Source organism: Scyliorhinus canicula, chromosome 7 (assembly GCF_902713615.1).
Source record: "Scyliorhinus canicula chromosome 7, sScyCan1.1, whole genome shotgun sequence".
NCBI classification, from domain to species: Eukaryota; Metazoa; Chordata; class Chondrichthyes; order Carcharhiniformes; family Scyliorhinidae; genus Scyliorhinus; species Scyliorhinus canicula.
In genome coordinates, this window is record NC_052152.1 from 209,514,324 (window position 1) to 209,540,969 (window position 26,646).

The 26,646-nt window shown below is 46.8% G+C and overlaps 1 protein-coding gene across 3 annotated transcripts in view; it reads left to right on the plus strand.

The window, feature by feature from the left end:
- Nucleotides 1-26,646, plus strand: part of rbl1 (retinoblastoma-like 1 (p107)) — an 85,436-nt gene that overhangs the window by 13,711 nt on the left and 45,079 nt on the right. For all 3 annotated transcript variants that reach the window (XM_038803835.1, XM_038803837.1, XM_038803836.1), the window contains exons 4-10: nt 11,398-11,462; nt 13,366-13,494; nt 17,673-17,833; nt 18,943-19,007; nt 19,951-20,137; nt 20,916-21,082; nt 24,558-24,670. In XM_038803835.1, the coding sequence (XP_038659763.1) occupies nt 11,398-11,462; nt 13,366-13,494; nt 17,673-17,833; nt 18,943-19,007; nt 19,951-20,137; nt 20,916-21,082; nt 24,558-24,670 (887 nt within the window). The remainder of the gene's footprint in view (nt 1-11,397; nt 11,463-13,365; nt 13,495-17,672; nt 17,834-18,942; nt 19,008-19,950; nt 20,138-20,915; nt 21,083-24,557; nt 24,671-26,646) is intronic.

Sequence of the window (26,646 nt, forward strand, 5' to 3'; positions counted from 1 at the left end):
GCTCACCTACACTACCAAGAATCTTACCATTAGCCCAGTGTTCTGTCGACTTCCGGTTGCGACTATGCCTGGATAGATCGCACGGTCGGCAGCTCCCGCTGATAACGGACTTTCGGGCCCTTTTAAGGAGCCTCAGAGGCATTTGTTCGACGATTCCCGGTGTGGGAAGGTAGCAGTGAGGGTCCTGCAGCACTGTATGGAGTGGACCAGCAGCGGAGCGGTCAAAAAAGTGGCTTTAGAGCAGAGAGGAGAACGGGTGCGAAAAAACAAGATGGCGGCGGGCGGGTACCATGTAGCGTGGGCCCAGTGGTCTCGGGAGCAGAAGGAGTTTTTAAAAAGCTGCTTTGCTGACTTGAAGGTGGAGATGTTTGCCCCTATGAAGGCGTCGATTGAAAGGTTGGTGGAGACCCAGAAGATGCAGGGGACAGGGATCAAGGAGGCGTAGCAGAACGCCTCTGACAACGAGGACGAGATTCTGGGCCTGGCGGTTAGAGTGGAAGCGCACGAGGCGCTTCACAAAAAATGGCAGGAGAAGCTGGAGGACCTGGAGAATAGGTCGAGGAGGCAGAACTTGCTGATTCTGGGCCCCCCTGAAGGCGTGGAGGGGTCGGATGCTGGGGCGTATGTGACCGCGATGCTGAGTACGCTGATGGGTGTGGGGGCCTTCCCGAGGCCCCTGGAGCTGGATGGAGCGCACAGAGTCCTGGCAAGGAGGCCGAGGGCGAACGAACCGCCGAGGGCGATGGTGGTGAGGTTTCACCGCTTCACCGACAGGGAGTGTTTCCTGCGATGGGCAAAGGAGAGGAGCAGCAGGTGGGAGAATACCGAGATCCGTATTTATCAGGACTGGAGTGCAGAGCTGGCCAAGCAGCGGGCAGGATTCAACCGGGCTAAGGCGATCCTCCACGGGAAGGGGGTGAAGTTCGGGCTGTTGCAGCCGGCGAGACTGTGGGTCACATACCAGGACCGACACCATTATTTTGATACGCCGAATGAGGCGTGGACTTTCATCAAAAACGAGAAGCTGGACTTGAATGAATGGTTTGCAGTATGTTATGTGGGATGGTGGTGAGGGAGAGGGGGCAATGCTTGTTTGGGTGGGGTTTTTTCCCCGCATTTTCATGGGTCTGGGTGGGCCCGGGGCCATCGGGGACTGGGGTGAGGTTGTAGTTGAAAAGAACTGCCCCCACAGTGGGTGGGGGCGGCCCAGGCAGAGAGCGTGGCTTTTTTCCGCGAAATGGTGGGGGCGGTACCTGAAGCGGGGGGGGGGGGGGCTACGGTGTGTGATGTCCGCGTTAGTTTATATGGGGTGTGGGGGGGAGACTTTCACTACCCCACTTTGGTGGGGGGAGGGCTGGTGATCTGGATGGGAAATCCGAAAGAGGATTGGAGGCAGATGCGGGAGCGGCCAGGGTCAGCATGAGTCAGCTGACTTACGGGAATGCAATGCCCTACCTCCCCCGATCCGGCTGATCACGTGGAACGTGAGAGGCTTGAATGGGCCGGTCAAGAGGGCCCAGGTGTTTTCGCATTTAAATGGGCTGAAGACAGACATAGCCATGCTACAGGAAACGCACCTGAAGAGCGCAGATCAAACTGGGCTGAGGAAGGGATGGGTGGGACAGGTTTTTCACTCTGGGCTGGATGTGAAAAACAGGGGGGTGGCAATCCTGGTGAGTAAGCGGGTGGCATTTGAGGCGGTGGGTACTATGGCGGATAAATGGGGTAGATATATTATGGTGAGTGGCAGGCTGCAGGGTGCCCGGGTGGTGCTGGTGAATGTGTATGTCCCAAACCGGGACGATGCAGGGTTCATGAAGCGGATGTTGAGTCGGGGGGGACTTCAATACGGTTCTGGACCCGGCACTGGATCGGTCGGGTAAAAGGCCGGCAGCGGCTAAGGTTCTGAGGGGGTTCATGGACAAGATGGGGGGAGTGGATCCGTGGGTATTTGCAAGGGCGAGGGAGTTTTCCTCCTTCTCCCATGTACACAAGGCTTACTCACGGATAGACTTTTTCGTGGTAAACAGGGCGCTAATCCCGAGAGTGGAGGGGGTGGAGTATTCGGCCATTGCGATCTCGGACCATGCCCCGCACTGGGTGGACCTGGAGATGGGGGAGGAGAGAGGCCAGCACCCGCTGTGGCGAATGGACGTGGGACTACTGGTGGACAAGGAGGTCTGTGGGCAGGTTCGGGGGTGCATCCAAAGATATGTGGAGGCCAATGATAATGGGGAAGTGTCGGTGAGGCGCTGAAGGCAGTGGTCAGGGGGGAGTTAATCTCAATCAGGGCCCACAGGGAGACGAGGGAGAGGATGGAGAGGGAGAGATTGGTGGGGGAGATACTGAGGGTGGATAGGAGATATGCGGAATCCCCTGATGAGGGGCTGTTGAAGGAGCGCCGGAGCCTCCAAACGGAGTTTGACTTGCTAACCACGGGAAAGGCTGAGGCCCAGTTGAGGTAGCTACAGGGAGCAGTGTATGAGTATGGGGAGAAGGCAAGTCGGATGTTGGCACATCAGCTGCGGAAGAGGGAGGCGGCTAGGGAGATTGGGGGAATTAGGGATAGGAGGGGGAACACGGTGCGGAGTCCAGCTAAAATAAACAAGGTCTTTAAGGACTTGTATGGTGAATTGTACGAGTCAGAATCCCCGGAGGGTGGGGGTGCGGATGCGACAGTTCCTGGACCAACTTAGGTTTACAAAGGTGGAGGAAGGACGGTTAGAGATCAGACCATAAGACTGTTCGAAATCAGACCATAAGACTGTGCTCCTTCTCCCGGCTTACAAGCATAAACTCAAGCGGGAGAATCCAGCTAAGAAGGTTGTGCAGTGCTGGTCTGAGGAGACAGAAGAGCTCTTACGTGACTGCTTAGAGACAGTGGACTGGTCCATATTTAAGAACTCAGCGACTAACTTAAATGAGTATGCCACCACCGTCACAGACTTCATCAGCAAATGTGTGGACGACTGCGTGCCAAAGAAAGCAGTACGTACATTCCCCAACGGGAAACCACGGCTCAACCGCGAGATTGACTTCCTACTGAAGGACAGATCTGAGGCGTTCAAGGCAGACGACCCTGTCCTATACAAGAAATCCAGGTACGACCTCCGCAAAGCCATCCGAGATGCCAAGAGAGAATATCAAACTAAGCTAGAGTCACAGACAGACTATCGGCGGTTGTGGCAAGGACTAAGCAACATAACGGGCTACAAAGCGACGCCGAGCAGTATCTCTGGCAGCAGCGCACCCCTCCCCGATGAACTTAATGCATTCTATGCTCGGTTCGAGCAGGTAACCAACAATCCGCTGTCGAGTGCCCCAACAGCCCATAATTCACCCATACCCACCATCACAGCTTCCGAAGTCTATTCGGCCTTCCTGAAAGTGAACCCACGGAAGGCGATGGGCCCGGACGGCATCCCTGGTCGTGCACTCAGAGCCTGCGCAGACCAGCTGGCAGAGGTATTCACAGACATCTTTAACCTGTCCCTACTCCACTCTGAGGTCCCCACCTGCTTCAAGAAGACCACCATCATACCAGCACCAAAGAAGAACCAGGCAACGTGTCTCAATGACTACCGCCTGGTGGCCCTGACGTTAGTTGTAATGAAGTGCTTCGAGAGGCTGATCATGAAGCGCATCACCTCCATACTCCCGGAACGCCTTGACCCACTTCAATTCGCAGACCGTCGCAACTGGTCCACATCAGATGCTATTTCCCTGGCCCTACACTCATCCCTAGAGCATCTCTAAGGCAGCATGGTGGTTAGCATAAATGCTTCACAGCTCCAGGGTCCCAGGTTCGATTCCCGGCTTGGGTCACTGTCTGTGCGGAGTCTGCACGTCCTCCCCGTGTGTGCGTGGGTTTCCTCCGGGTGCTCCGGTTTCCTCCCACAGTCCAAAGATGTGCGGGTTAGGTGGATTGGCCATGCTAAATTGCCCGTAGTGTCCTAAAAAGTAAGGTGGGGGGGGGGGTTGTTGGGTTACGGGTATAGGTTGGATACGTGGGTTTGAGTAGGGTGATCGTGGCTCGGCACAACATTGAGGGCCGAAGGGCCTGTTCTGTGCTGTACTGTTCTATGTTCTATCTCGAAAACAAGGACCCCTACATCAGACTCCTATTTATTTATTTTTTTAAAGATTCACACGTCACTATGCATACTTTTTAAAAAAATTTAGAGTACCCAATAATTTTTTTCCAATTAAAGGGCAATTTAGCATGGCCAATCCACCTATCCTGCACATCTTTTGGGTTGTGGGGGTGAAACTCACGCAGACACGGGGAGAATGTGCAAACTCCTCACGGACAGTGACCCAGAGCCGGGATGTGAACCCGGGTGTCAGACTCCTATTTATTGACGACAGCTCCGCCTTCAACACCATAATCCCAGCCAAGCTCATATCAAAGCTCCAAAACCTAGGACTTGGCTTTCCACTCTGCAACTGGATCCTCGATTTTCTGCCCAACAGACCACAATCAGTAAGAATGAACACCAACACCTCCTCCACAACAGTCCTCAATACCGGTGCCCCGCAAGGCTGCGTACTTAGCCCCCTACTCTACTCCCTGTACACACACGACTGCATGGCAAAACTTGGTTCCAACTCCATCTACAAGTTTGCTGACGATACGACCATAGTGGGCCGGATCTTGAATAACGACAAGTCAGAATACAGGAGGGAGATAGAGAACCTAGTGGAGTGGTGTAACAACAACAATCTCTCCCTCAATGCCAGCAAAACTAAAGAGCTAGTCATCGACTTCAGGAAGCAAAGTACTGTGCACACCCCTGTCAGCATCAACGGGGCCGAGGTGGAGATGGTTAGCAGTTTCAAATTCCATGGGGTGCACATCACCAAAAATCTGTCCTGGTCCACTCACGTCGACGCTATCACCAAGAAAGCACAACAGCGCCTATACTTACTCAGGAAAATAAGGAAATTCGGCATGTCCACATTAACCTTTACCGACGTTTACAGATGCACTATAGAAAGCATCCTATCGGGCTGCATCACAGCCTGGGTATGGCAACTGCTCGGCCCAGGACCGCAAGGAACTTCAGAGAGTCGTGAATACCGCCTAGTCCATCACAAAAATCTACCTCCCATCCATGGACTCCATCTACACCTCCCGCTGCCAGGGGAAAGCGGGCAGCATAATCAAGGATCCTCCCACCCGTCTTACTCACTTTTCTAACTTCTTCCATCGGGCAGGAGATACAGAAGTCTGAGAACACGCACGAACAGACTCAAAAACAGCTTCTTCCCCACTGTCACCAGACTCTTAAATGACCCTCTTATTGACTGACCTCATTAACACTACACCCTGTATGCTTCATCCGATGCCAGTGCTTATGTAGTTACATTGTATATCTTGTGTTGCCCTATTACCTATTTTGTTGAATTCCCTTTTCTTCCATGTACTGAATAATCTGTTGAGCTGCTTGCAGCTCGGTACACGTGACAAATCCAACCCAATCCAATAGAGGGATTGGGGGCTCCGATTGAGATGGAGGAGCTAGTTATGGGGTTGGGGAGTATGCAGGCAGGCAAGGCCCCGGGGCCAGATGGGTTTCCCGTTGGGTTCTACGGGAAGTTCTCGGAGCTGTTGGGCCCGCTGTTGCTGAGAACCTTTAACGAGGCTAAGGGAATCCTTCCCCCGATGATGTCGCAGGCTTTGATCTCGCTTATCCTCAAGCGTGATAAGGACCCGTTGCAATGTGGCTCCTTTAGGCCGATTTCGCTTCTTAATGGGGATGCCAAGCTGTTGGCCAAGATCATGGCCACCAGGATTGAGGATTGTGTCCCGGGAGTGATTCATGAGGATCAGACGGGGTTTGTGAAGGGCAGGCAGCTGAATACGAATGTGCAACGGCTCCTAAATGTGATCATGATGCCCTCGGGGAGGGGGGGGGGGGGGAGGGGGGCGCAGAAGTGGTAGCGGCAATGGACGTGGAGAAGGCCTTTGATCGGGTGGATGGGAGTACCTGTGGGAGGTGTTAGGCAGGTTTGGGTTCGAGGAGGAATTCATAGGACGGGTCAAATTGTTGTACCCGGCCCCGGTAGCGAGTGTTTTGACGAACCGGCTGCAGTCAGAGTATTTCAGGTTATATCGTGGAACGAGGCAGAGGTGTCCTTTGTCCCCCCTGCTGTTTGCCCTGGCGATTGAGCCGCTGGCCATGGCATTGAGGGAATCCAGAAACTGAAGGGGATTGGTCCGGGGGGGGGGGGAACGACGGTCCTCCCTAGGTTCCTGTTCGCCTTCCAATGCCTCTCTATTCTCATCCCCAAGTCCTCCTTCAAGCGAATAAACAGGAGTATTACGGGATTTGTGTGGGCAAATAAGATCCCACGGGTTAAGAGACTGTTTTTGGAGCGCAGTCGTAAGGGGGGTGGGTTGGCACTGCCAAACTTGTGCAGCTATTACTGGGCAGCGAATGTGCTTATGATTCAGAATTGGGTAATGGAGGGTGAGGAGGAGTCGTGGAAACGGCTAGAAGCGGCGTCCTGTATAGACAGTAGCTTGGGGACACTGGTGATTGCACCGAAGCCACTTCCGCCGACGCGGTATACCACGAGCCCGGTGGTGGCGGCGACACTGAGGATCTGGGGGCAGTGGAGACGGCATAGGGGGGAGGTAGGGGCCTCAGTTTGGACCCCGATGCGGAACAACCATAGGTTCGTTCCAGGTAGGATAGATGGTGGGTTCCTAAGCTGGAATAGGGCGGGAATCAAAAGGATGGGAGACTTGTTTATCGATGGGACCTTTGCCAGTCTGAGGGCGCTGGAGGAGAAATTTGGGTTACCCCCAGGGAATACCTTTAGGTACATGCAGGTTCGGGCGTTCGTGAAAAAGCAGGTGCGGGAATTCCCACGGCTGCCTGCCCGGAGGATACAGGACAGGGTGGTCTCGGGCGTGTGGGTTGGGGAAGGCAAGATATCGGAAATATACCAGGAGCTGCAGGAGGCGGAGGAGATCTCGGTGGAATAGCCGAAGGGCAAGTGGAGGAGCTGGATGAGGGCCTGTGAGCTGACGCCCTGGGGAGGGTCAATTCCTCCTCATCTTGCGCCAGGCTTAGCCTGATTCAGTTTAAAGTGGTGCATCGGGCGCATATGACGGGGCGAGAATGAGTACGTTTTTTGGGGTGGAGGACAGGTGTGTGAGGTGTTCAGGGAGCCCAGCAAATCATGCTCATATGTTCTGGGCATGCCCAGCACTTACGGAATTCTGGAAGGGCTTTGCAAAGGCTATGTCCAAGGTCTTGGACACTCGGGTAACACCGAGCTGGGGGATAGCGATATTTGGGGTATTGGACGATCCGGAAGTGCAGGAATCGAAAGAGGCCGGAGTTCTGGCCTTTGTCTCCTTGGTAGCCCGGAGACGGCTCTTGTTAATCTGGAGGGACGCGAATCCCCCAAGCGTGGAGGTTTGGGTCTGTGACATGACGGGGTTCCTCAGGTTGGAGAAGATGTAGTTTGCCTTGCGAGGGTCTCTACAGGGGTTCTCTGGGCGGTGGCAACCGTTCCTTGACTTTCTCGCGGAACGATAGGTGGAGGTCAGCAGCAGCAGCGACCCGGGGGGGGGGGGGGGGGGGGGGGAGGTGTTTTTACATTATTTGTTGGGGCCAGATGCCCCATTTTGTTTTGTTTTGTTAAATTTTTAGCTGGATAGCAGGTTAAATGGTTTCTGTTGATATATTACTTATATATTGATGTATTGCTTTGTTCTCTCTGCATTATTTTCTTTTTTGTAGTGTTTTGTAAAAATTATTGAAAATTTTGGAATAAAAACATTTTTTTTAAAAGCCCAATATTCTGTCTTCCTGTTACTCATTCCAAAATGAATTACCTCACACTTTTCTGCATTAAACTCCATTTGCCACCTCTCAGCCCAGATCTGCAGCTTATGTGTCCCTCTGTAACCTGCAACATCCTTCCGCACTGTTCTCAACTCCACCGACTTTAGTGTCATCTGCAAATTTACTCCTTCTACGCCCTCCTCCAGGTCATTTATAGAAATGACAAACAGCAGTGGCCCCAAAACAGATCCTTGTGGTACACCACTAGTAACTGAACTCCAGGCTGAACATTTCCCATCAACCACCACCTTACAGTCTTCTTACAGCGAGCCAATTTCTGATCCAAACTGCTAAATCACCCTGAATCCCATGCCTCCGTATTTTCTGCAATAGCCTACCGTGGGGAACCTTATCAAATGCTTTACTGAAATCCATATACACCACATCAACTGCTTTACCCTGATCCACCTGTTTGGTCACCTTCTCAAAGAACTCAATAAGGTTTGTGAGGCACGACCTACCCTTCACAAAACCGTGTTGACTATCTCTAATCAAATTATTCCTTTCTAGATTATTATAAATCCTATCCCTTATAAACCTTTCCAAGACTTTGCCCACAACTGAAGTAAGGCTCACTGGTCTTTAGTTACCGGGGTTGTCTCTACTCCCCTTCTTGAACAAGGGGTCAACATTTGCTATCCTCCAGTCTTCTGGCACTATTTCTATAGACAATGATGACATAAAGATCAAAGCCAAAGGCTCAGCAATCTCCTCCCTAGCTTCCCAGAGAATCCTAGGATAAATCCCATCTGGCCCAAGGGACTTATCTATTTTCACACTTTTCAGAATTGTTAACACCTCCTTATGAACCTCAAGCCCTTCTAGTCTAGTAGCCCATATCTCGGTATTCTCCTCGACAACATTGTCTTTTTCCTGCGTGAATACTGACGCAGAATATTGATTTAGCACCTCTCCTATCTCCTCAGACTCCACGCACTACTTCCCACTACTGTCCTTGACTGGCCCTACTCTTACCCTAGTCATTCTTTTATTCCTGACATACCTATAGAAAGCTTTAGGGTTATCTTGATCCTACCTGCCAAAGACTTCTCATGTCCCCTCATGGCTCTTAGCTCTCTCTTTAAGTCCTTCCTAGTTAACTTGTAACACTCGAGCGCCCTAACTGAACCTTCACGTCTCATCTTTACATAAGCCTCCTCCTTCCTCTTGACAAGTGATTCAACTACTTTAGTAAACCACAGTTCCCTCGCTCGACCACTTCCTCCCTGCCTGACAGGTACATACTTATCAAGGACACGCAGTAGCTGTTCCTTGAATGAGCTCGGATGGCGTTTTTGGGATCTTTAAGGGGGAGGGGGGGGCAGCCCCAAGTTGTGGTCCACATAGGCACCAACAACATAGGTAGGAAAAGGGATAGGGATGTAAGGCAGGAATTCAGGGAGCTAGGGTGGAAACTTAGATCCAGGACAAACAGAGTTATTATCTCTGGGTTGTTACCCGTGCCACGTGCTAGCGAGACAAGGAATAGGGAGAGAGTGCAGTTGAAAACGTGGCTACGGGGATGGTGCAGGAGGGAGGGTTTCAGATACCTGGATAATTGGGGCTCATTCTGGGGTAGGTGGGACCTCTACAAACGGGATGGTCTACACCTGGACCAGAGGGGTACCAATATTCGAGTGGTTTATCCCACTAAATAAGCTTGTTTTGAAAGCAGCAGCTTATCCTGGGATAAGGTTCTGTTATGGTAACATTGGTTTTCCGTAGTAATATTGTCCAATAACAACTATTTAGTCCACGGGTATTTTGAGGCGACAGGCCCCTTTCTTTAAAATTTATTCTTTTGTGTGATGTGAGCATCACCATCAAGGTCAGCTTGTTTCCCATCCCAAATTGCCCTTGAACTGAGAGGCTTGCTGGGCCATTTCAGAGAACAGTTAAAAGTCAACCCCATTGCTGTGGATCTGGAGTTACGTAGGCTAGACCAGGTAAGGTCCTTCTCTGGAGGGCATGAGTGAATTAGATGGTATTTTACGACAATCAATGATAGATTCATGGTAACCATCACCGAGACTAACTTTATATTCCAGATTTGGTGAATTGAATTCAAACTCCATCAGCTGTGGTAGTAGAATTTGAACCCATGTCCCCAGTGCATTAGCCTGGGTCTCTGAATTGCTAGTGCAGTGTCATTACAAATACACCACCATCTCCCCATGCATAAACCTGTGCAATTTCCCTAGTAAGAATCACTGCTTTCAGTAGAGAAGCAAGGAGAAACAAGTTGGAGGTGTATAATTAAGGTTGGAAGTGAAGGGGGTTTGTAACGGTAGTGACTTGATTTCTTGATGTATCTTTTTTAACCTATTCTACACAGCTCTTTCAGCAGTCTCTAGCTATTCCAATATAACACTGCTGAATCCAGTGGTGGGGTTAAAAAAAATGTTTTCCTGATGACTTTGTGGCTTTACATATGAATAATTAGCAAGTCCCAGCTTTGATCATCTAATCTGTGCGGTGTTAACCTACATGAGTCATGTAACAGCATAGTGCTATAGTTGGCCTGCAAGCGCACATATAAGTTGACGAAGAGCAGGACCAGGTTTCTGTAACATGTTCCTCTGGTTAAACAGGCTACTAGTAGTTACTATCAAGTTTCATGAATAAAGAATACAGGGATACGTTAGCAAGGTGTAGTGCAGCATTGTGTATCCAGCGAAGCGGAGGGTGACTTACAAAAGGACTTTTATTTTGGAACGGCGGAAGCAGCGGAGGAGTTTGCGAGGGCAGAAGGACTGGCAGAACTGAGAAATTGAGAAATGGCCATGTGCCGGTGTAACCTCATGACTGTATTTTCTTCTCTTTTGTTTCACTGCGTGTGGGTGTATGGGCTAAAGGAGCCAATGTATATATTTGGACAAGGGAAGTGATGGGACTTTCACTCGAAGTGAGGGCTCTTTTGGGTGTAGGTGGATATGTGGGGTTTGTGTGTTAAAAGGGGATTTCTGGGCTTTCCTAGAGGGAAAGGGACCCGGGCGGGGGCCTCCACGCAGGCCGGTTTAAGCCGACCACTGAACGGGAGTGAGGTGGAGGGGGGGGGGGGGGGGGGGGGGGGGGTCTATAACTCTTGGGTATCATGTACGGTACTCTTTCAGAGGTTGGATGGCGTTGAGTGTTTTTGGGGGGGGGTGGACTCTGGTGACCATGGGCGGTCCCGGACTCCTTTTTTCTTTTTCTCCTTTGTTTTTTTGTTTCCACTGTGGGAGGGTTTGTTTTATTGGATGCATATATTGACAGCTGGGTCTTTGTTTGGGGTGGTGGGAGGATGGGACCATTGTTATTGTTAAGGGGGTTGATTTTGTATTTGTTACCGTTTATTGTCTGGGTGGGGAGTAAATTTTGAAGGAAAATGTGGAAATGGAGAATAAAAACATTTATTTTTTAAAAAAGAGTATAGGGTAAAACCATACCATAGCAAAAAAGCAAGGCTTTCAGTGGAGAATTGCTAATAATTGCGAGGGAAAAATAAATAAAAGAATATTCTGTTTGCAATGTAGATTTGTTCCTTGTCTTACAGGCGCCTTCCATGCAGTGCAACTGATGCTTTTAATTTTTGCTGGACCCTGTTTGTATATACGAAAGGTAAGAGACATTGCTCTTCTGTATTCTATAAGTTGTGATGGTGGCTAGCAATATACAAGTTTATACTACATAGTCCTGCATTCCTGACTCTCATTTCTTCATATTATCACTTCACCTCATTTCACTCTGAGATGTTCGTTTTGGCTCAGTAATACTTTTTAAATCAGGCGTGGGCCTAAATCCCATTCCAAAGGCTTGGAGCACATGGGGAGTATTGCATTGTCAAACGTTCCTTCTATTTAGGGAGATATTAAAGCATGGCCCTCTGCCAAGTTTAAAGCACAGGAGGAGGCTATTTGGCCCATTTTGTCTTTGCTTCCTCTTCTCGAAAACAATGAGATGCTAATCCCACCCGCTACCCTCTTGTTTCTATGCATAGCCCTGTATCATCTATTTCAAATATTTATTCAATTTTATATTAGGACTCAGTCCCTGTTTCAACTATTCATGAACAGAGATTTTTCCCAACCTTTCTCCTCAGTGTATGCTCATCACTGAACAGGAAATAGTTGTTCTTTATTACTTTTTTTAAATTCTCAGTTGAATCACTCTTTTAATGGAAACAGTTCCACTACCTCAAATCTCCCATCGTAACTCTAGTCTCCCAATTCTGGCATCATTCAGTTGAAGCATCATTCAGTTAAAGCAATGTTTTTTCTATGACTGTACACAGTACTCTTTCAATGACATAACCAATAATCTTTATAAATTCATCATTATTTCTTTATTCTTCTTTTCCTCTACTCCATGCCGCATTCCTAAAACACAGAATTTGTTTAACCTTTGTGGCTTTATCTGCTTGTACTTGCACATTGAGAATTATGCATCAAACCCAAATCTCTGTCCATTCACACAACTATATCCTCACGTTTCATTCTGTGTATGCCAAGTCAAAATTATCTACACGGGAGATGATTGGAAACATTTAAAGGTTTTATATAGAATATTCATTTATAACTCATCGGCTGAACTTCTTGAAAATAATACTTTCGCTATGCAAAGGATACTGACCTATGGTAACTTCTATATTGTATTTGCAAAGGGCGCAAGCTACTTTATGGAGACAGTCGTCTGATCTCTCCGCAACATTGGCTAAAACAAGCCCAGATTGAAACCAGCGAGAGATCATGTGACCCAGCTTGAGTGTAAAATATACAGGGTTTGAACTAACAGTCAGAGATAGTCTGCCACAGAGATAGAAGGAGCAAGAGCCTTACCCCATCTCTCTTCTGACTCCACTCTAATCAAAGCTAAGCTGTTTGTGATTTGAAAGCCACCAGAAGATCTTATTGCTGTAAACCAAGAGTTCTTAAATGGAAGATTCAATATCAACACCACTGTCTCCAATAGAAAAGCGAATCCACCAGCCACGATTGCAAAGTGAATGCTCCAGCGAGAAACCCCAGCACCAGTAGCAACTGTGTAAAGTGACACGTCAGCAGTAAACAAACATTCAGGCATTGAGAGTAGACCGGAGCTATAATTGGCCAGGTTGGATTTGTCTGACTTCTTGTGGATAGGAAATGCCTGGACAATTTTCCACATTGCCAAGCAGATGCGAGTGCTGTAGCTAGACTGAAACAGCTTGGCTAGTTCTGGAGCGCAAGTCCTCTGTACTATTGCTAATGCTGGCAATCTGAAATAAAACCAGACAAGCTGGTAACATTCAGCAGGTTAGGCAACACATGGAGAGAGAAACAGAAATTACAATGTTTCCATGTTGCAGGGAATACTACTTCTGTCACTGTTTTTCTGCTGAAAGAACGAGCTCAGATATTTTAATTCTTCATAAAAATAGAAAAAACTGGAAATGTGCAATACGTCAGGCAGTATCTGCAGAGATAGAAACATCAAGCTATCATTTCAGGTCGATGATTTTTTAAACTATTTTTTTGTTTTGCAGGCAATTTCCGTATGATTGGAGATGACCTTGTAAATTCTTACCACCTTTTGCTCTGTTGTCTGGACCTCGTGTTTGGAAATGCTTTACTGTGTCCAAATAGAAAAGACCTGCTTAACCCGGGTTTTGAAGGTAAAAACTGATACTTTTGACCAGACTACTGCCTTCGACAAATAAATATAATTGAGTCTGCAGCAACGCAGTGTTGCTAGGCCTTACAAGCCTAATGACTTCTGGGAACTTTTTAATGTTTCCATTGCACTCCTTGTGGGCAAGGATTTCTACTGTTAATTCAATGTCAAAAAATTGTCTTTTAAATGCCTTTGTTCTTTTGGACTTTGTACTGTTCCCATTTGAAAGGGCAGCACGGTAGCATTGTGGATAGCACAATCGCTTCACAGCTCCAGGGTCCCAGGTTCGATTCAGGCTTGGGTCACTGTCTGTGTGGAGTCTGCGCATCCTCTCCGTGTGTGCGTGGGTTACCTCCCGGGTGCTCCGGTTTCCTCCCACAGTCCAAAGATGTGCAGGTTAGGTGGATTGGCCATGATAAAATACCCTTAGTGACCAAAATTGCCCTTAGTGTTGGGTGTGGTTACTGGGTTATGGGGATAGGGTGGAGGTATTGATCTTAAGTAGGGAACTCTTTCCAGGAGCCGGTGCAGACTCGATGGGCCGAATGGCCTCCTTCTGTACTGTAACTTCTATGAAATTCTATGAATCCGAACATTCTAAAAAATAAGAAAAACCTTCATCCAAATTACTGGTGTTGGCATCCGTGTCATAACTTGCAATAGCAGGAGTAACGTTTCGGTGACCAGCATATATCATATAACGTATCAACATTAGACTCCATTCCATTCAAGGAAGCTTTTTAATCACTCCAGATTGCATGCCTCCATCAAAGTCGAAGAGGCAGTAATCCGAGAGCTTTTGTATGCAGATGACTATGTGCCCAAGCTGCCCACAAGGAAGACATCCAGGCGAAGATGAACAAATACTCAAGTACTGTCAAAAGCTTTGGTTTTAACCTCCGTCTTGGGGACGCTGATTTGATGTTTCAGTCCGCCCTCTGCAAACACTATAGAACACCATTGATGGTACCAGTCTTAAGGTTGTAGAAAAATTCTCACATCTTGGTAATGTGCTCTCCAGGAATGCCAGTATTGTTGAAGATACCAGTGCACACATTCAGAAAGCAAGTTCTGTTTATGGTTGATTCGTGTCTGGTAGGAGCATTGTCATTAAAAGCCGCAGACTAATATCAAACTCTGCCAGGCTTTTATCCTTCCCACCGTGCTGTATGGCACACATTCCTGCACCGATGATTGGCACCACATTAATGTTTTGGAACACTCCCACTGAAGACGCCTGGACAAATCACAAACCACTTCATCATGTTGTGTTCAACCACATGGAGACAACGCTCCAAAAAATGTAACTTTAATGGGCAGGTTATGTCTCCTGCGTGGATGGCTACAGAATATCTTACAGACAATGTCCCAACATCACTTTTTTTATTCGTTCATGGGGTGTGGGCATCACAGGTTGTGTCAGCATTTATTGCCCATTCCTAATTGCCCTTGAGGGGGGCTCAGTTAAGAGTCAACCGCATTGCTCTGGGTCTGGAGTCACATGTAGGCCAGACCAGGTACGGATGGCAGATTTCCTTCCCTGAAGGACATTAGGGAACCAGATGGGTTTTTACGACAATTGACAATGGTTTCATGGTCATTATTAGACTTTTAATTCCAGATTTTTATTGAATTCAAATTTTACCATATGCAATGGCGGGATTTGAACCTGGGACTCCAGAGTACTCTGGTTCACTGGATTATTAGTCCAGTGACAATGCCACCATCACCCACTATCTCTGGTTATGTCCGCCCAACCGTCAAGACAGAATCGGCAGAGGTGGCGGCACAGTGATCATAGAATTTACAGTGCAGAAGGAGGCCATTTGGCCCATCAAGTCTGCACTGGCTCTTGGAAAGAGCACCCTACCCAAGCCCACACCTCCACCCTATCCCCATAACCCAGTAACCCCACCCAATACTATGGGCAATTTTGGACACTAAGGACAATTTAGCATGGCCAATCCACCTAACCTGCACATTTTTGGACTGTGGGAGGAAACCGGAGCACCCGGAGGAAACCCACGCAGACACGGGGAGAACGTGCAGACCCCACACAGACAGTGACCCAAGCTGGGATTCGAACCTGGGACCCTGGAGCTGTGAAGCAATTGTGCTAACCGCTATGCTACCATGCTGACCAAATATGTCTCCACACTAGTCACCACACTCCAGCACCTGTGATATGCAGTTGGCAGGTGGAGGTTGTCCTGGGAGTTCTCATATCAACTCTGGACCCCAAGTAGTCTCGTGGTATGAGGTCAAAGATGTGCAAGGAAACCCTCTGTTAATTGCCACCCACCACCTCAGCCTATCTGATCAGCTGATGAATCAATACGCCGTCATTTTGGACACCACTTGGAGGAAGCAGTGAGGTTTGGTGGGGCACAAAAAGCCCTCTGGGTGGGGGACCTCAATGTTCATCACCAAGAGTGACCCAGTTGCACCACCCCTAACCGAGTTGGCGGAATCCTAAAGGACAAAGCTGCTAGATTCGGTCTACAGCAGGCGGTGAGGGAACCAACACCTGGCAATTCATTGCCGCGGAGTGCAGTGGAGGCCGGGACGCTAAATGGCTTCAAGGCAGAGATAGATAAATTCTTGATGTCGCGAGGAATTAAGGGCTACGGGGAGAATGCTGGTAGGTGGAGTTGAAATGCCCATCAGCCATGATTGAATGGCGGAGTGGACTCGATGGGCCGAATGGCCTTACTTCCACTCCTATGTCTTATGGTCTTATGGCAAAAACGTACTTGTATTCATCCTGCCTGTTACGGATGCATGAGTCCATGACAGTATAATAACAATCTTTATTGTTGTCACAAGTAGGCTTACATTAACACTGCAATGAATTTGCTGTGAAAATCCCCTAGTCGCCACACTCCGGCACCTGTTCGGGCAGAGGGAGAATTCAGAATGTCCAATTCACCTAAGCACGTCTTTCGGGACTTGTGGGAGGAAACCGGAGCATCCGGAGGAAACCCACGCAGACACGGGGAGAACGTGCAGGCTCAGTACAGACAGTGACCCAAATCGGGAATTGAACCAGGGAGCCTGCCGCTGTGAAGCAACAGTGCTAACCGCTGTGCTATTTTTCTGCTGCCATTATGTTATCCTAAATAAGTACAGCTACGCCCCCTCCCCTTTCCCCTCCATCTTTTCTAATATATTATACCCTGCAATATTTAATTCCCAGTCCTGATTTTTCTGCAGCCATACCTCGGAAATTCTTTGCATGTCTGGTTCCTCCCACCACATGATTGCCTCCAGCTGCCCCCGTTTATCACAGGCTCTATGTGCATTGATGTACAATATATTTAATCTCATTTTTAATAAGCTTCCCCCCCCCCCCCCCCCCTCAATCTTTTCTACCTCCCTATATACCTTTTCTGCTGGGACATGAGTTCCACCCCAGTTCAAGTGGAACCCATCCCATTGGTACAGCTCCTTCCTGTCCCAGAGCTGATGCCAACGTACCGTAAAAAGGCACCGCTCTTTCCTATGTCAGCTCTTTAGCTGCTGCTTAACTCTCCTGATCCGTCTACTTCTGTGCCAGTTCGCATGTGGCTTGGGCAATAGTCCATTGCGGCCACAGTGAAGAGATAGATACACTTAGTTTATACGGGTTACAATAGAGCTTTGCCAGAATGATGCAATGACTTAAAGAGTTAAATTACAAAGACTGGTTGAATTCTCTTGTTTGAGGCGTGATCTAATTGAGGTGCGTAAAATGATAAAGGATTCAATCGGATAGCTGTAGAGAACTCTACTGTTTTAGGAGCAAAATTTGAAGCATTATTTCATGCCACCTTTTCAAGGGCAGATAAGGATGGGCAATAAATGCTAACCTTGCCAGCGATGCTCACATCCCGTGAAAGAAAGACACAAGTTTCTGAAAACTAGAGCTCTCCTGTAAAGGCATTGCAGAATATGGGGAAATGATTGATAAATGGAATTGTGATACAGATCCACCACAAACTAATAGAATGGTGGAATATGTTTGCAGATCTAAATGGCCTACAACAGTTCCTATATTCCAGTCCTCATCAATTCTATTTGTCATCTGATTACTTTTTTTGTTTTGTTGTTTAATTTTGAAGCAGATTTAATTTTGTAACAGACTGACTTTCTGGATAAACCATTTTTTCTAAAGTGTGTGTTATGTTTGTGCTGTTGCAGGTTTGTCACCAGAGTTTAGCAGTCAGGACTATAAGCCCCCAGTGCAACCTCCATGTATCATTGACAAACTATGTGACTTGCATGATGGACTCACAGTTGAAGCAAAAGGCATCAAGGAGCACTACTGGAAACCTTACATTAAGAGGCTGTTTGAGAAAAAGGTATGCCAGGGTAGTAGCGAAGCAAGTACTGGTGATGCACATTCACTTTATCTACTATCCTTTAAATTCACGAGTGTTTGAGTGCATGCAAACCAGAAACAAAAACCTTGTCTGTTCATTTGAAACATACAGTACTGTACTTAGAATCTTAACTGCTTCTCTGCCCCAAAAGGAAGCTGAACGCTCCATCTTGGATTTTCTGACACTATTGACCTTTATAGCCTCCAGATGTTTGCTACATGTAATTGAATAAACTATTTATTCAATGTTCTGAGTCTTTTTTTTAAACTTTATTCTTTCATGGATTGTGGGTGCATCATCCCTAATTGACCTTGAATTCAATGGCCATTTCAGAGTGATTAAGAGCCAACAACATTACTGTGAATCTGGCATGTAGGCCAGGCCAGATAAGGACAGCAGATTTCCTGCCCTAAAAGGTGAACCACTCAATACTGAGACTAGCTTCAATTCCAGATTTTGTTTTTAATTTAAATGCCACCAGCTGCCATGGTGGGAGTTGAACCCATTAGCCTGGGCCTCTGGATTACTAGTCCAGTGATATTACCACAATGTCACCAACTCGCCATGTAAAATGTGTGGTTTTGTCAAATAATTTACAATGAATTATTTTAGCAATACCCATAAATACTTAAAATGGACCCCTGTGCTATTTCTTTTCTCCATTTTAGATACTCCCTTTCACTGCTTGTAGTTCAGGCGTCTGTCCCCAGTGTGTTTAGTTGCCTCCCCTTCTACCCCCTCTGTATCATTTCCAAAATGCCCAGTATAACATTGTTGTCATTTTATTTGGATATGGGAAGCCATTTGCTGGCATGTCAATCTTGGTGCATGTAACACCATGGCTGTGGCATTTTGGATAACAATTCGCCTCTATTTGTTTTCATCTGTTTCCTATTTATTCAGCCCCTCCCCGCTTCCCTTTTTAACCTGGGGCCATTTTCAATGTTGTGCCTACTGGTTGAGATCAGCTAACTAAGCACAAAACTGGGAGTGAATCCTGTTTCAGTAGCACAGGAGTTAAGTCCTCACAGTAAAAAAAAAATACAGCAGACATTGTAACCTCGCTGACATTGAGATTTTGATTTTAGATTCTGAAAGGAAACAGTGAGCTCTTCATAGGACTTCTGGATGTCAACAACTTTACAGACAACAAGTGAGTTTAAAGTTTGTTGATTATAAATATATATCCATGGTAGCAGACTGAAAACAGATGGAAAGAGTGGTGACCTCAGTGGTCAGTGTTAGAACTGTTGCTCTGAATTTGGGAATGGTTGACACAGTTTGCAGCTGACGTGATGAGGAGCAATATTAACTGAAGAGGAGCTTAGACTAAAATGAGCAAGGCTTGGCTTTCTGTGGCAAAGTTAGTTTGTATTTATCGCGCAAATACGGTAATTTCATGCCAAGGATTTCATCTGACTGGTTTGTCTATTTTACTAACTCACCTGACTTTAGATTGTTGTATTGCACTGTTCTTGGGCAGCACGGTGGTTAGCACTGTGGCTTCACAGCACCAGGGTCCCGGGTTCAATTCCCGGCTTGGGTCACTGTCTGTGTGGAATCTGCACATTCCATGTCTCCGTGGGTTTCCTCCGGGTGCTCCGGTTTCCTCCCACAAGTCCCGAAAGACGTGCTGTTAGGTTAAATGGACATTCTGAATTCTCCCTCTGAATTCTCCCTCTGTGTACCCGAACAAGCGCCGGAATGTGGCGACTAGGGGATTTTCACAGTAACTTCATTGCAGTGTTGATGTAAGCCTACTTGTAACACTAATAAACACTAATAAAGAATATTATTATTGCCTCATCAAGACAGCTATAAATCTGCCGACCTGCAATGTGCAATCTGATAACAGTAAGTGGTTTCGTAACCTGCACAGTGTTGCAGTTCCTCTCCTATCACATTTGGCCCACAGAGAGCTAAGAGAGATTTGTATTCCATTTGTCTGAGCTAGAATTCAAAATCAAGGCCAGGAATGCCCATTCTTCTCCCCATTTTACACCTCCCTCTATTCTCAATGAAATGTAACTTAGAAGTGAACCTAGTCTATCTGTTTATGTGCTGACTGTTTTTAACATTATGCTTATTTGGAGCAGCAAAGCAATAAACAAGGAATATGAAGAGTATGTTCTGACAGTGGGGGATTTTGACGAGCGGATATTTCTGGGAGAAGATGCCGACGAGGAAATAGGGACACCTCGAAAATCTACAACAGGCGTTCCAGTTGGCAAACTATCAGCAAGAATGCAAGTAGAGTGCAACCTGCAACAGCACTTTGAAAAAGTAATTTGGCCTGTTTTACTGCTCAGTTATTGTTTGCACTACTCTGGGGCTGTTTAACACGGGGCTAAATCGCTGGCTTTGAAAGTAGACCAAGCAGGCCAGCAGCACGGTTCGATTCCCGTATCAGCCTCCCCGAACAGGCGCCAGAATGTGGCGATTAGGGGCTTTTCACAGTAACTTCATTTGAAGCCTACTCGTGACAATAAGCCATTTTCATTTCATTTCATTCTTGTTTTTGGGACATGGACCTCAGATGGTTTTTGGTTGCTGATATCAGTTAGTTACCCCCCTCTGTTCCTAGCAAGTCGTTCTTTCTCCTCTTGACCTTGACTTTCTGATAGTGCTCTGAGTTGGAACCTCGTGTTCCCACCCCAAAGACGTGATCTAATAATCTAGGCAGAAATTTCATAGGGGCTGGTTTAGCTCACTCTGCTAAATCACTGACTTTTAAAAAAGCAGGCCAGCAGCAGGGTTCCCGTACCGGCCTCCCCAGACAGGCGCCGGAATGTGGCGACTAGGGGCTTTTCACAGTAACTTCATTGAAGCCTACTCGTGACAGTAAAGCGGTTTTCATTTTTTCATTTTCATTGTGTTACCAAAGTAATGCAGCATTGGTGAATGAGATGAATATGATGTTAAACTGAGGCCCTGTCTGCTTGTGACCATCAGGTTCCAGTCCCAAAACCTCAATTCTGGCTTAATCATTAAGGTTTTCCATATAGGATAGTACATTAGGTGAGTGAGATTAAATATTAAACTCTCCTTGTGATATTTTCAGACAAAGTCTTTAGCACCTTCAACACCATTGACAGGAAGACGGTATCTGAAAGAGAAGGAATCTGTTGTAACACCGGTATCCTCAGCCACCCAGAGCGTGAGCCGTTTACAATCCATGGTAATGGGACTGAAGAGCATACCCAGCGAGAATCTGTTGCAGATTTTCAAGTGAGCAAAGCAACTTTCACTATATTAGTGACTTTGTGACCAAGCTACATGCAGACAAGGTGCAGTCTGTTTTCCTCCATTCTTGATTTTATGATCTCAGCTATTGGAAGTTGCCATGTAGGCTCCAGTACTTTCCCAGAGGTAAAGAAGAATGAATCCTGAGGAAAGTCAACATCAAGCTGTGGTAATAAGTCAGTTTCCAAACCGTATTCCAAGCTTGACTCCCTGTTAGATAAGCCGACAGCTTCTCTACCTTTCCTGGCATCTTTCAATGGCCTCATGGAGGCATTAGGTGGTGCTGGCTCATTATCAAGTAGCAACCCTAATTGCTCCACCCCAGTTCCTTGTTAACTTTCCTGCCAATTGTACCCACTGGAGGCTAACCTTGCCAATCATCATCCTGTCCCATATGCTGATCGTGAGGACTGTGCCAGTGTATCAGCTCTCACCTCTCCTCTACAGATCTCCCTTCAGAATGCCCATTCACGAGCAAGACCCAGTCATCCATGAACTTATGGATGATTATATCGACATCATGGCCGAGATGGAAACTTGGCTGAGGAGTGATGGCACCTTCCTCTTTAATGAAGCCTCCCCACCTGGCTGCATCTTCCACCTATCACCTATCAAGACGGCCAGGGTGGCAGTTATCGCCAGATCACACCTTATCACACTTACTTCTCCTTTGAGCATCTCATCTTATTCCACCGCCTCACTTCTCTTTCAAAATGCCCATTTTGTATGCCTTCCAAAGGTCTGATATTTCCACACCAAGATTTCTGCACTGCTTTCCTCTCTGCCTCTGCACTTCCCATCCTCGGTGATTTCAAATTCATCTGACCTCATCATGCCCTTTTTAATCTTGAGTTCACTGTCCTCCTACACCCCCAAAATCTCTACCTCCGTAAAAAACCCCGACTTGTATTCACAACCACCCTCTTGACCTTGCCATCTCACATTGAAACTGAGTTTGGGGGGAGCAATCACAGATAAGGCTGTCTCTGATCAATTCCTTGTATTGCTCACCACTCACTTTCCAATTCATACCCCACACCTATCTCTTCTGTATCCATCCCTGAAAAAAGATATCCCCAAATTCACTTACAACTGCACTTTCAAATGCCAACTCTGTAGCCTCTGGTAATTCCCCCTGGTCCATCACCAGACCTACCTGAACCATTTAAAACATTACCGGCTCCTACTCTTTTCAGCTAAAACTGTTCATTATTCCAGTATCACCCTGAAGTACAAAGATAACAGCCAGCTTTTCTCAACTGAAGACAGTTCCCTCTACCCTCTCGAATAACAAGTGCAAGTTCATGGAATTCTGTCACTAAAATTGAGACAATCCTATTAGCTGCCTCTGCCACCTCCCTCCCTTACTCACCTGCCAGGCCAAATTTCCTTTAATGCTCCTCCTTGCCTAGCGGCAAACTCTCATCTTCCTGTAGTTTCTTTCCTTTCTCCCCTAATGCCGTCTCTGAGCTCATCTTCCTTTGATTCCATTCCCGTTAAACTGCGAATCACCCAATTTCACTTTCTGGCCCCCATGTTAGCTGATATTGTAAACAGTACACACTCTGCAGGTATTGCCTCTCTGTTAGTTAAATATGCTAGGTATTGCCCCCCCACCCAAAAAAAATCTTTGACCACTCACTTCATCCTTGCAAACTACTGCCCCATTTCCACCTTCCCTTTCCTCTCAAGTCCTTTGAACGCATTGTCACCTTCCAAATCTATTTCCATCTATCCTGAGGCTCCAGGTTTGAATTCCTCCAATTAGGTTTCCGCCCTGCTTTTGTACCAAAAAAGCTACAAATGAGACCCTAGTCACTGTGACAAAGGTAAACTATCCAGTTTCATCCTTCTCGGCCTGTCTGCGGCCTTTGACACAGTTGACCATCCTCCTGCAACTACTCTCCGCTGTCATCCAACTGGGTGGAACTGCTCTCACCTGGTTCCAATCTTATCCATCTTATTGTAGCCAGAAAATCACTTGCAATGGTTTGTGCTCCTGCACGGTTACTTCTGGTGTCCTCGCAGGATGACCACTCCTATTCTTCTACATGGTGCCCCTTCGCAATGTTAATTTGAAGGCACAGCTTTAGTTTTAATATGGATATTGTTGACACCAGACTCAATCTCCCCAACATCACCTGCAATTATTGCACTGTTGCTAAATTATCATACTGGTGATCCAACACACAGTTCTAGATGAACAGAAATTTTTTCCCATTAAATACTGGGAAGACTGAGCCCTTGTTTTTGTTCCCCACTCCAGACTCTTCACTAGCTACCAACTCGATTTACCGCCGCCACCCCCGCTCCCCAACAACAGTCTGCAATTAAGCCATTGACCTTTGTGTCACGTTTGAGCCTGAGATGTGTTTACAATCTTCTATTTGTGCCATCTCTAAAACTGCCTTTTTCCACCTCTAACATCTTTTGACTGTGGGACTGTGTACAGTTTTGGTATCCTTATATAAGAAAGGACATAATTACATTAGAAGCAGTTCAGAGAAGGCGCACTCAACTGAATGAAGGGCTTATCCTGTGAGGAAAGGTTGGACAGGTTGGGTTTGTATCCATTGGTATTTAAAAGGATGAGAAGCGAACTTAGTGAAGCATATAAGCTCCTGAGGGGCCTTGACAGGGTTGATGCTGAAAGAATGTTTCCCCTTATGGAAGATCTAGAACTAACGGACACTGTTTTAAATGGAAGACCCCTTATTTTTAAACAGATGAGGAGAAATTATTTCTCTGCGGGTTATGGCTCTTGGAATTCTCTTACCCAGAAGGCAGTGATCATTGACTATTTTTTAGACTGAGTTAGATGGATTCTTGATTGACGCTGGAGTCAGTCAAGGGGTAGGAAGGAAAGTGAAATTGAGGCCACAGTCAGATCAACCATGATCTTAACGAATGGTGGAGCTGGCTTGTGGGTCAAATGATCTACTCCTGCTCCCAATTCATATATTCGTATGCCCTGTCTCAACTCATCTGCAACTGAAACCCTAATCCTTGCCATAGTTATTTCTAGACTCTACTATTCCAATGTGCTCCTGGCTGGTTTCCACATTCTTGACGTTTCCCGTAACAGCCTCCCCGAACAGGCGCCGGAATGTGGCGACTAGGGGCTTTTCACAGTAGCTTCATTCGAAGCCTACTCGTGACAATAAGCGATTTTCATTTCATCTCATTTTTTCATTTTTCATCAGCTAAGCTATTGCCATCAGAGTCGCAAATCCAATCAGTCAACACCCTTTCCTACTGTAGCATCATTTGAAATTTGGCATTCTTATGTTCTGATGAGTATGAGTACGTTTCTCTTTTCAGCAGTATTCAAGTTCTGTATGACAAAGCGACTTTATAAACACACATTTGATATAATGTAATATTTCTTGGCCTAATTGCAGAATCTTTTATTTTCCAAGTTCTCTAGTTTACAATTATAAAGTTTATTCAATGATTTCAGCTCCTGTTCGCACAACCCAGTTGAAGCTATAACAGCACGGATGAAAGAGATGGGCGAGACTTTCTGCCAGTGTTACACCCAACCTATGGAAAACCAAGCCGGTCCTCACATTGGTGAGAAGCTCAGCAGTGTCGATGACATCTGTATTCCTCTTTGACTGAAGGCAGAATAAATTTGCGCCTTGACCTCAACTGAGTATTGTTTGCATGGTGTGCAAACCTCGAAATTACTGTCAGTGCTGCTTGGAAACTAGCTACTAGAAGGTTCCATATAGTCAGTATCCCTTAAATATTTATCTTCTGCTATAGATCTTCTATACCTTGCAATGGAATCTGCCAAACACCTTGACTTGCACAGAACATACAGTGCAGAAGGAGGCCATTCGGCTCATCGACCCACTTAAGCCCTCACTTCCACCCTATCCCCGTAACCCAATAAACCCTCCTAACCTTTTAATCACTAAGGGGCAATTTATCATGGCCAATCCACCTAACCTGCACGGTCTTTGGACTGTGGGAGGAAACCGGAGCACCCGGAGGAAACCCACGCAGACACGGGGAGAACATGCAGACAGTGGCTCAGCGGGGAATCGAACCTGGGACCCTGGCGCTGTGAAGCCACAGTACTATCCACTTGTGCTGCCCAAGCCAGATCTTTATTGAGTCTCGTGTGGTAAGATAGCAATCTGTTACAGAGCAGGTTCTCATGGAGTCTCCTTATTACTCCTCTGGAACGACACTTAGCACTGACTATTCTTACTACCATCTGATGATGGTCGGATGTGTTTCTGCTTATATGGGAGTAGCTGGTCACCTGACCATGGTCTTGATACCGCATGGTGTGTCTGCACTGCCATCTGCTGGTTGGAGGTCGCACACAATCCGTCTATCATTGCCCATGGGCATATCACCACATGAGGAAGCTTTGTGACCTTTCTACATTAGGAGGAGAAGCGAGGTCTGGAAATAATCTTGAACAGACACTAGGGCTGTAACAATATTTCCAATATTCAGTTAAAGTTGTCCACTATGGCAAATTTTTATAAAGTGGCAGCAATGTTCAGCACCTGCATCAATGCTGTTGGACCTTTTAGCTTTGTGATTGTATGTATAGATTAATTGAGTGCTCCTCCTTGTTAGCAATGAAGCGCGAGTCCAGTGAATCAGACAGTTAGATAACCAGTGATGGCGAGAAGCTCATAGGGGACCATTTCCAGCTCTAAAGTGAAGTTTATACGTGGCGCGATCATGCAAATGCGACCGTCGGGAAACACCCTGCCAATGACACTTAGAAATGTTTTCGTTAAATCGCGCCCTATATCCCGGAAATTGAGCTACCGATCTTGCCCCACTCTCATCCACGTGTCTGTGATGGCTACTATATGACAATTCCGTGTGTCAATCCTCACACTTAACTCATCCATTTGACCTGAAATACTCCTGGCATTAAAGTAGAGGCCATCCAGCCTTACCTTACTCCCTTTGAAACGTAATACAGCCGTACTTCCTCTGACTTGATTGCTTTACTGTATTATGCTGTGTCCCTCTTCTGCTAACAGCCTGTGTCCTCTCCCCTGCCAAATTAGTTTAAACTCCTCCCAACAGCACTAACGAATACGCCCGCAAGGGTTTTAGTCCACTCTGGTTCAGATGTAGACCGTCCGGTTTGTACAGGTCTCACCTTCCCCAGAAACGGTCCCAGGAATCTAAAACCTTCCCTCCTGCACCACCTCTTAAGCCACGCATTCATCTGCGCTCTGCTCCTATTTCTGTGCTCACCAGCACGTGGCACTGGGTGTAATCCAGAGATTATAATCCATGAGGCCCTGCTTTTTAGTCTACTGCCTAGCTCCCTGAATTCTTGATGCAAGACATCATGCCTCTTTCCACTTACTTCATTGGTCCCAACATGTACCATTTCCTCTGCCTTATCACCCTTCCCCTTCAATATGCCCTGCTCCAATCCTATTATCGATATGCAATTCTAGAGTGACATTTGTGCAAAATATATCTTAATGATTTAAAAATTTTCAGATTTGTTGGCAAGGATATCCGGATCGCCAACCTGCATATTTCCTGTCCTAACCATT